Here is an 11,559-nt window from a genome sequence, read left to right as displayed (position 1 = left end):
TAAACTTAGTGTGTATGAGCGTGTTATTCTTTTATTCAATTTAAGTTACCTGCAGTGTTCGTCTGAAATAACCGTGTCGTTTTTAATAGATTTATGAAAATCGTATTTGGAGATTTTTTTTTAGTAAATGTAATCAAAACATATAAAGAAACTGGAAAAATCCTATTGAAAGGGATGACCGTTACAAATATATATCGTAATTTTAATTTAATATAGCAGTTAGTCGCTTGACTAATATATGATGGTATACATTCATTATTTCATATTTAGTATGTTATAAATACTATTGTATAAGTAGATTGTTATAAATGGTATTTAATGTTGAAGAGAGAAAAACACATACATTTTTGAATTTTTTTATTTAATTGTAATATCAAATTACATATATACATCGACATATAGAACGTTAGTGGGTGGATAAAGATAAATCGGTGGTGGTGGTGGTGGAGGGAATAAAATTCTTCCTAAAATTAATAAGGTACAGAAACAATCAAGATATATATATTTTTATTTTACACGTATTAAAAGAAACAATTCATCAATTTAACACACACCCACACGTAAAGGCTTAAGTACATAATACGTTCCATATTTAAATTTTAATCAAATAATTTTGAGAATTGTACGACTATAATGAGATAGGTTGTACAGAGACTGCTATAGCTCAGGGGAAGTAACATATCTAAATTAACTATTCCATAAAGCGCATACGCGTATTTATTCTCACAAACCAACTGGAAGAATGCCTTAACTTTGCGACGTTCGACTTTATCTATAAAAAAAAACAACTTGTTAGAGCCAATGACAATTGTTTCAAATACGAAATATATACAGAAGCATTGTATAAAGATGAGAAGTTTGATAAACTGAGAACATTCAAATTTCGAATTTAATATTTTTATTATGTAATTGAAACAAAATATAAAATCAATCAGACAATAATTTAACATTTACTAATAATAAGTTTATGACTAGAAATTTTTAAAAGACCTATGAATATTCTATCTAAAATAAAAATACGTAGATTCTATATTATTTTTTATATTGCACTTATTTTATTCCTAGATTTTTATACGAAATCTCTTTAAGTATTTAGGAAGTCAACATTTATGAACTAAGTATACTTTGATTTTCGAGTATTTGGTCTGCAAATCTTTGCGTATTAAGAAATCGATCAAAGTTTGTACATTAATTTAAAACAAAAAATCTAACTGTCAATAAATCACAACCAATAAATACTTACCGAGTTGAATTGAATTCAGAGTGTCATAAATCATTGTACGTATAACAGAAACCTGGACTTGTGTTTTGTTTGATATATAACAAGGAAAAGTCAACATTAATATGTACTTTAGAGAACGTCCAATTGAAAAAATAAGTATTGCCTGCCTGCTTATTAACTGATGCTTAGCCTGAAAAACAAACGAAAAATATATTCGAGATTCTTAATTTAATTTAATGTAAATTATATATAAAATATATAGTTATTGAATTTTAAGAAATGTTATAAAGAAATCTCACTCCGCTAATGTATCTCATACATGTATATAAATAGCGTAAGCCGATTTTTGTCCCAGTGATTATGAAACGATTGCTGCACGTAGAAGATAGGTTATGGCCTTGTTTTGAAGAGCTCCATCAATAGATGCGCAGAAAATTAAGGAGGATTATTGATTGTAATTTACTAAATTGTTACGATTTAACAAATAATTAATTGTAGATAGCGGAAAAAAGTTAATGGCCGGTAAGAGAGTGGTGCTATGATATAAAAAAAAACAAATGTAAAACGTGCGAACAGACGTCGTCAGCTTACAATAAAATTAATTAAAAAAAAGCGTGTTATAGGTTTCGAAATTCCTAAAAATATGTTGAATAAATGCGAAGTTACGCGGGCGACCCTACTAGATTTTTAAATTTCGAAATCTCAGATTATGAAACAAAAGGTTGAACTGCATGTCATAAATGCTGTCACTTTAATCGTAATTAATTATTATTATTATACATTATTGACGCATTAACAAAAAGACGCGTAGTTTCGCTCTACCGGCAATTTATATTCGCTTTTATTGCTTCACTTTAATTTTCAGCGCTTTTCATCTTTCGCCTTTTGTTTTATGATCTGACATCAGTATAAAATGTACTTAATAGATTTTTTATTAAATTATAGTAGTGAGAATGGAAACAGTGCAAATTTAGTACATACGGTCTCGGCTATTCGAAGATTTTGAAAGGAGATTATGGTATATATTACAAGAAGAGTGTTTAATTTAGATGTCAAATGTTATGAAGCACAACAAGGACAATCTACGCTAATGTTATACGACTAAATGCAAAAGTATCTCTGTCGGTTACCTCTTTACACTCAAACCGCCGTACCAATTAAGATGACATTTGGTATGCAGATAGTCCTGAGCTGAGTCCTGGAGCTACTATTTTTAATTCACTCATCGAGGGTAAAAATGTGCTATAGGTAAAGTTTTATTAATTTCGTGCGTTTAAATCCGCAGGTTCAGCTAGAACTATCTAAGGAACTTGCTCAAAAAGGGCTGGAGAGAGATAAATATATACACAGACATAACTTCTTATTAGTAATCTATGTAAATGATAAACCGCAGAATAATGAGAATGTATAATAATAGTAACATTAAAAGACTAACTATTAACAAATCATAGTAGTGCACGTTTACTTATTTAAACATGAAATCATAATACATACGTTTAAATAAGGAGGAGTCGTTGTAGACTGAAACAACTTTATAGTATTTTTTAATATTACTATCGTCGATAATCCTGATGTCACTGTCATCACTATCATCTGAAAATATATAAAGATTATTTAATTTTTATTATCATAGTAACATTACACACTAACAGAATACATTAATAGACAACAATCAGACTAAATGTAACTTTTAAACGTGTATTATTATAATAATGTAAGCAAAAACAGTACTTTACCGAAAGACTCATGACAGAGTTGAGATCTTCCGAACATTTATGAAGTAGATCGTAGAGTCTGTGCACAGAACTAACGTTGAGGTTTACTCTTTTTGACAAATCTTCCAATTTACTTGAATCCTCGCAATCAATACGATCTTTCGTGTTGATAGAAAATACTTTAGCCACGTGCGCTTTTAGAATCGAAAGTCTTTGTAATATTGTAATAAGGAAATAACAGAACAAAACCATTTCCATGTCATGAGCCATAACTGGTAAATAGTTAAGGTCGGCTAACAACGAAAAGTCGTGAGTTTGAAAGACAAAAAGTACTGAGTACAAGTTTTCAAGGACACTGTATACAATTAAAACACCTAAACCGTATAAGTACCACCGTTTTGGACACAATATAGACACTTCCGTGCTAATATTAAGATTTTCGTCAAACGTTTGAAGTCTCGTAAAAAAATTACTCAATTTATGCCTTTGTAGCAATAAAGCGCTACAGAATAGCAAGAAATATTCGACGACTGTAGTTATTTTATAAAAATGCTGATTGATTACGCCAAACGTATTGATAATTATTAAAAACCCTACCAAGAAGTGTAACGTCACGTCGTAAATATAACTCAACCACAGGATCCACTTTCTATACCCACTTATTATATACAAACGGTTTATCCCGAACAATGTTTCAAGTATAATCAAATATTTCATCTGTTGTATAATATTTGAGGTTTGCAAGTAATTATTACGCTTCAACGGTGGTACTTGGGCCGACATATTTGGACAGTCCAACGTTCAAACTAGGCTCTCCAAACGGATCATTATTGTAATGGACTAACAAAAGTCATCGATCGTCGCTTAATCCAATTACTGTAATTGATATTAAATTCAAAACTAATAACTCTTCAATGTCGGAACAATTTTCATATCAAAATGTATTAATGTATTAATTAATTAAGTTAAAATGTACATATCTCTTTCAAATATCGAACTACGTAAGTTCAAATTAAAATATTTAGACTAATTGTAGACGGCTATAGATTAACTTCTTTAGTAACATAAAACGACACACAAATATTGACATTTTATGTTACTAAAGATGTCTTCTTATGTGAAACGTGACCAGCGCGTAACATAATATTATATAGCATGCAGAAACATTAAAAACACCAGTGTTCATATATGTCAGACACACGTTTGTGTGCTGCGGATATATCTTCGTATCAGTAATTCGGATAAATCTTGAACTGGAAATATTGCTGATGTATGTATATAATATTTTTATATACTGACCGCATTCAGAGTCAAACGCCACAGCACGAACTAACGCATACGAAACATATAGTTTGAAATTGTTTACGGTGCCTGTCCGTGTCTGTTCAGATACGAGACTAGCGGAGAGACAACTATCCTGTTGGATGCGGGGTTTCACAGGGTTAAGTTTTTGACCGCTAAGTTTTATATAATATTCTCGTAGGAGTCAGTTAAGGAACTGGCCTGGAACTGGAATCACTCCACTAAAGACATTTTCAAAACGCAAACGGAAAGGAAATGCTTCCGCTTATCCGCAACACCAAAGAAGACAAGTGGAAATGTAACGCCCCCTTCTCAAACAGTCATATAAGAGTCCTGATTGTGTTGAGTATTTAATTTTCCTGAGACAAGATTTTTGTAGCTTAATTAAAGGGTGAAATATCTTTAGGTTTATTTTTTGTACTACACCACATTTTGTAATGAAATTTATGTAAGATTGAGAATTATATAATAGAAATTAGGAATATTTTTGGATTACCCAGCTGTAAACATGGCCCAATGGTTAGAACGCGTGCATCTTAACCGATGATTGCGGGTCCAAACCCAGGCAAGCACCACTGAATCACTACATCGTGAGGAAACCTGCATGTGTCTAATTTCAACGATATTCTGCCACGTGTGTATCCACCAACCCGCACTGGAGCAGCTTGCTGGAATATAAACCTTCTCCTCAAAAAGGAGAGGAGGCCTTAGCCCAGCAGAAAAATTACAGGCTGTTAATGCAAACATTTTTAGATTCCGAACAATAAGTAAAATTTTATTATAAAATGGATGAAAAGAAAATAAATACAGGAAAGTGTGAGAATAGAAAATCATGAGCGCCAAACAAACGAATTTGAGTGTTATACATAAGAATACATAAGTATAATGTATGAAATGTGAAAAAAAGTTTTCACTATGAAAATAACTTTTGATGAAATATGTTGCTTAATCGATTAGAGTAACGTCTGAATGTCGCACCGGTTCTTCTCTACGAAATCTACATTTAGTCAGTGTAATTAATTTTTCTGTAAAATATAATTATATTTAAATACTATCGGTATAAATTGTACAATGTGTTTACGATATAATAAGAAACACATGTATGAAGCACGTCATTGCTTTATTTTACCGCAGTTCAGATACATTGTACGTATAATTGCGTTTCGAAATATTTACATACATTTTTTTATTCGGATTGGAGATGCGGGTTATTTAATTGAACGAGAATTATATTTCAGCCCGCCTTTGTGAAGTGCAAGAAGTCGTTTTTTTAAACAATATTCGTCTCATTCGTATCTATAGCCTTAATTAATTCTATGTTGAGTTATGCCTGTCGACTTTGTTCACGAGTTTTAAGTTATTTGTAGTGAGAACTTCATTTGTTAAGCAACAGTCATCTCCTTATAGTTATTTCTTATTTGTTAATTTATTGTGTAATATGTTTTCGTGAAACAGTTGCATTTCTGGTTAGTATTTAACTATTGGGTACTTTTATTTGAAATTTGTATTACATTAGCAGCCTGTATATTTCCCACTGCTGGGCTAAGGCCTCCTCTCCCTTTGAGGAGAAGGTTTGGAGCATATTCCACCACGCTGATCCAATTCAGGTTGGTGGAATACACATATGGCAGAAATTCATTGAAATTAGACACATTCAGGTTTCCTCACGGTATTTTCCTTCACTGCCGAGCACGAGATGAATTATAAACACATATTAAGCACATAAAATTCAGTGGTGCTTGCCTGGTTTTTAACCCGAAATTATCGGTTAAGATGCACGCGTTCTCACTGGGCCGTCTCGGCTCTAAGAAATTTGTATTGTAACTTGTAAATTAATAAAGTATTTAACAGTAAATGTTAAGCACAACCATCGAAATAGAAAACATAATTTTAGATTGTGAGGCTGCCTGGCAATGAAATTTAGACGCATTAAATTAACATAATTAAATTTATTAATGTGATATAACAACGGACAGTACATCTGTATGGTAATTATAATAACATAAAAAAAAACACATCAAACTAACGATGACAAAAACTTTACTCTGAGGTTTGCACAATCTCACAATATCTCTTGCACACGAAAGCGTTAAAATAGCCACACATATTTGCACAATTAAACGAAAACGATGACTAACCAGTAATCTAATTAAGGTTAACGCTAACTTGCAACTTTACTAAAACATCAGCTGACAATTTAAATATATTCCTAATAATATCATTCAAGTACTGTTTGAATGTGTTTGCATATTCAACGCTATTGACAGAATTATTTAACGTGGCGGTTCACTCATATTATACTGACAAATAAATATATTTATCTATTTATTTAAAACTTGGACAATACAAAACACATATTAGACAAAGGGTGGGCTTAATACTAAAAGTATTCACCTCCAGCTAGCTTAGAAAATGACATAAATTAATTTGAAAGAAGAACAATTTACAACTAGATCATACCGCGACATCGACCGCTTACAATTCAGCTTTTCAAGAATATCCATTACTATTGTGTTATTCTCTAATAATGATGGATATTAAAATTCGATTTTTTCAGCTATAGTCTGTCAGTATCGTAACCACTGGGACAAAAGTCCCTATTAATATAATATAAGATATATTTAATATAAATCACGTGATAATATACGAAATTTACTTGTCGTTTATAGGCGCCACGTAAAAAAGACTTTCTTTTGAAATCAGTTTAAGATGCCTATATTATTGACATACTACATTCAACAATAGTGTTGAATTAATAAACCAACTGAAATATTATTTACTTGAATAACATTATATGATTTGATCCATTTACAAAATTGAATAAATATTGAAGTTGATGAAATATTTTAATCTTTGATAGAGAACATCAAATATAATGTCGCTGTTATTTCATTTTGAATTTATAAATATACAACGAAGCGCCTTATAAACGAAGTTCTATCGTAATATTTTATAAAGAAAAATGACAATATATTTAAACGTTCAGTTGACTTAGAACCTTATATCTCAACTAGAGAGTTGCAAATCCTCTGCAAGCTTGGATGTGATTTTCAAATTTGTGAATTATATTCTAAATTTGTATTAAATATTTAAATTAATTTTACTGGGATTTTGACTTATTTAGTAGAATAAAAAAATAGCATTCCATTACGTTTTACGTTATCTAGAATAAGATAACTTGGAACTACTGAAGATTGGAAAACGAAGCACGTGAGACAGTGTTTCAAGGCGCCCTTCCCGTAGTTTATTTTACAAATACTGGACTGCCGTTTATGACCACAATAAAGTGCTTGTAATAAAACTTTAGTTAAACCGTTTACTTTACAGCTCCACAAATGTGGTAGTTTACATTCTACCATCAACTTGGGGATTTGAAATCCCTATATCAAATAATCCATTATTTGTGAGTTCTTCTTTTGAATTTCAAACTAATTATGTCAAGTCTGACTATTATATACTAGTGACCCGCCCCGGCTTTTCACGGTTGCAATTTATTGATTCAAAGAAAAAGATATAGCATTCGGGAATAATGTAACTTTCTAGCAGTGAAACCTTTTTAGAATTGGATTATTAATTTCGGAGATTACCCCTACATATAAACAAATAAATTTTACATATGTATATAATATGCTATTAGTATAGATATATCTCTTGTATATATACTATCGTGAGAGTGCAAGAAACAAATTGAATTAAATAGATCGAAACAAAGATGAGAAAAATTCCCTTAGGTTGGATTTAGGGAACGCTTATATCGTCTTAGAGTTGCGATTGCGTGGGATACGCAAATCCCAAGCTTTCGAACAGATAAAAACATCCATATTACAGATATATTGGATCGGAATTAGATAGTTTTGTATTCATATATATGATGGTACTTTCATAGTAACAAATACAAGTGTACTTGTTTATTATATATATTAACAGTTATATAAAAATATTCCATTTAAAAGTAAAGTCAGTAAGAAATTTGTTCTGTATTTGTAGTACATAATATAGCAGAGCTAAGCAAACCACACGGTATTTGTAAATCTAACATTTGTTTAACTCCCTCCAGTTTTATGTCTTATAGTTTAAATATTACATTATTGTAAAATACACTATTTTTTTCTATACACGGTTATTAAAATAAAATTAATACGATGCTAAAAAAAAACAATTTTCTTTTAGCCTTTAAACAGCAATGCAGTTCTTACGGCATCACAAGTACCTATTGTAAAATGTAAAATATAGTATGATAAAAATATGTAATTATTCTTCCATTAATAGAATTACAAAGAGAAAATGCACTATAGTATGTTTATTTAAATTTTATTATGTAAAGAGAAATGTTATTTCGTTTTATGAAATTGTATTTTATAACATGAAAGTTTAATAATGAGATTTTTATCCTCTACTATTTTATCAGTGGATCGTGTTTCATTCGTCTTTATTTGAAATATATATGTATAGATATTTACCAGTATTCATTGTAAGGTCTTTACATTTGTAAAGGGTTAGGATGTTTGTTGATTTCAAGGAGAAGGAAGGAATTAATTCGTGTTACCACGCACCACAAATCACGTTCAAGTATAATCAATCTTTTATTCATTATTTTGTAACATTTGATGTGATTTTGACAGATTACTTTTAGCACGCCTAGCACATATATCAACAAGGAAAATGGTTAGCTTTTAAGTTGGTGTACGGCTTTGTTCCGGTGAACATTAAATTCTATGGACTTGTAATCTTTTGATTGAGTATATCTCGGAAAGCCTTTTTATTGCTAGGATCATTAAGATATATTCGAATTTCTCTTCTATTCTTTCGATTAATGAAGATTCAAGTGCTTATAGGTGCCTACAAAAGAAGTTTTTTCTATTTAAAATTTGTATAGGCATTGTCGAACCCAACAAATAAACGTAATGTCTCTCAAGATGCGCAAATATCTAAATTAGTTTGTTTTTCTTCGGTTAAATCAGCGACACTAAACATTTTAAATTAAAAACACTTTCTCGACCCGTGATTAAAAACAAACAACTCGGAAAGATAATGATAAGTGCACAGGAAAATATATACAGCCTCTATTTAGGACCTGTCGTAAATTTAAATGTAACCTTTTTAGTTTAATTATTTTATTACATTTGAATTAATAATTACATACATTTTTATTCGTTTATAATGTATTTTTTTATTTTTAAGGCTTTTCATTCTAAGTTTAAAATTTTGTTTTGGTTTGAGTAACGATTCAGCCTAAATATATATTTTTTTACATTTTAAAAAATGTTCCATTAACTCTAGCGGAATCATAGCGGAAAAAGCCTTACCTAAGAAATATTTTAGTGAATAACCTATTCCTTGCAACTCTAAATATTTCACCTTAGCAAATTTATTTATTATGCTACAATTAGTACACTTTTAAAAGAAACGGTAACTTATTACAAGTTAAAAAAAATTCTTCATAGCTAAAATATAAGACAATGCTTACCGCCCGCGGCATCGCCCGCGTGTATGGCGACCGTAGGTTTCTGGTATAAAAGTATATGCCTGTCATGTTCCTCCTTCATGGGATCCAAGCTAGCTTCATACTAAATCTCATCAAATTCGGTTCTATGGTTTGACCGTGGAAGCGTAACAGAAAGACCGAGTTATTTTCGCATTATCTTAGTATAAATATTAAACATTTGTTTGAATGATTATTCATAGCAAACTCAAAGGTATTCAATGAAAATAAAAAGGCACACATTTCGTATTTTAACTATAAGTTATAGCAATCGTTGCAAAGTATAAGATAACGACGAAGGCTTAACAAAAGGATTATAATATGCTTTGTAAATTATTGTTTCGGACACATTTATCCTTGACACGTATCCAAGAACTGGAAAATTAGAACAGACTTAAAATATTCATCATTTTCAGTCTAAATTATTCATAACGGTAAGACATTTTATTATAACTTTATATCTCTGTATTTTGTCTTTATTTCGCAGTCGCAATTTTTCTACATTTTGATAAATTTGCGAATATGTTTCCGTCAAGGAATTCTTAGTAGTATAGTGGTGCTGGGACGTTATAACAATAACAATCCCCTTTTTTTGTAAAAGACGTTAGTCATACTTGAACTCTGCCCAATCTTATATAATTGCCCTCTCATACAAAAGTGGATAAGTACATCTGTATTTGCGTTCACATATTTACCGTGTACAAGATACAGTGATAATGATTTTCAACGCAGTGAATAATTCTTTGAGATCTGGGAGCCTGGCCGAAATTCGGTCGGTAGGACATTATATATTTAAAATATACAGATCAAGTCGCGGTTCCCACCATCGCAGCGCAAAACATCTTTTCATATATATAGTTGGAAATTCCGTCTTTTGTTATATATAAACTTTTGTTAGATTGAAAAACTATGTATTTTATACGTTATGTTGGCGGCATTTGTTTAGCAAAATCAGCTACTAGCTGAGTCCATGGTGTTTTCACCAGCGGCTTTCTTTTTAATTCATATATATCAAATGATTTTTTGTTTTTCTTGTTATTGTTGTCGTGCTTCGTATTCACCAAATTATTTATATATAATTCATTTAAACATCTTTATTATTATTACTATTATCGATAAGCTATCAATCATCGATTGTCAAAGTTTCTTACAAAACAACCTGGCAAATAATGCATATTGATTGTACTCTTAAGTATATTATTCTTGTCTACGTAGTACAGTACAAGTTTTCGAGAAATATACACTAAGTTGCATTGTTTCTTGTATTTGACTTTGTAGTTGGCGTATTTAAGTTTAACTGGAACAAATTCTGATTGCGGAGCTCATATTAAACGTGCGATCACGCCACTTCTTTCGGAGTTTTCTGAATCGTGGACTTGTACTTTGAGAAGAGCTTAAAAACTTTTATATTAGTCATTTTGAGTATGATTTGAATAAATATATAAATATTAAAAATACGAATTTAATTATATTTTTGTAGTTTGTGCAAACTTTGTTTGCAAACACGTTACGTGCCGATTTGAAGAGACATTGCAACCGGCACTAAGGAAATAACGTCTTAGTTACCAAGGTTAGTGGCGCATTGGGAATGTAAGGGATGGTAAATAGTTACTACTTTGCTACTGTCAAACAGGAACGGAGACTTCGTACCTCCAGGTAGTACCATTTGCCAGTCTGCCAAAAGAATACCGATACTAGGATAAGTAAAGCTGTGTATCGAAGTCACAATCAGGAGATACGAGAATGTTGAATGAATAGAAGGGATTATATTCATATAAAAATTAGCCGATAAAGTGCTATGTATACATAATATAAACCAGCCAGACTAGGATACAACC

At 30.8% G+C, this 11,559-nt stretch overlaps 1 protein-coding gene across 1 annotated transcript; it reads right to left on the bottom strand.

The window, feature by feature from the left end:
* Window positions 1-599: 599 nt before the first annotated feature.
* LOC135193563 (uncharacterized) lies at window positions 600-3,720 on the bottom strand. Its single transcript, XM_064216554.1, has 4 exons — window positions 2,959-3,720; window positions 2,717-2,815; window positions 1,244-1,412; window positions 600-772 (listed from the first exon to the last, which is right to left on the bottom strand). The coding sequence occupies exons 1-4, from the start codon at window positions 3,718-3,720 to the stop codon at window positions 600-602; spliced, it is 1,203 nt and encodes a 400-aa protein (XP_064072624.1).
* Between the last annotated feature and the right edge of the window lie 7,839 nt (window positions 3,721-11,559).

Source organism: Vanessa tameamea, chromosome 12 (assembly GCF_037043105.1).
Source record: "Vanessa tameamea isolate UH-Manoa-2023 chromosome 12, ilVanTame1 primary haplotype, whole genome shotgun sequence".
In the NCBI taxonomy this organism is placed as follows: Eukaryota; Metazoa; Arthropoda; class Insecta; order Lepidoptera; family Nymphalidae; genus Vanessa; species Vanessa tameamea.
The sequence above is the reverse complement of the archived record's forward strand: the minus strand, read 5'-3'. Positions and strand labels throughout refer to the sequence as shown.

Bases quoted from the DNA above. Each gene is read 5' to 3' on its own strand.
- LOC135193563 (XM_064216554.1), bottom strand. From the start codon at position 3,720: ATGTCGGCCCAAGTACCACCGTTGAAGCGTAATAATTACTTGCAAACC. The intron at 1,413-2,716 runs GTATGTATTATG...TTTGTTTTTCAG, and splicing joins CGACTCCTCCTTATTTAAAC to GCTAAGCATCAGTTAATAAG. The intron at 773-1,243 runs GTAAGTATTTAT...TTTTTTTTATAG, and splicing joins TCTGAATTCAATTCAACTCG to ATAAAGTCGAACGTCGCAAA.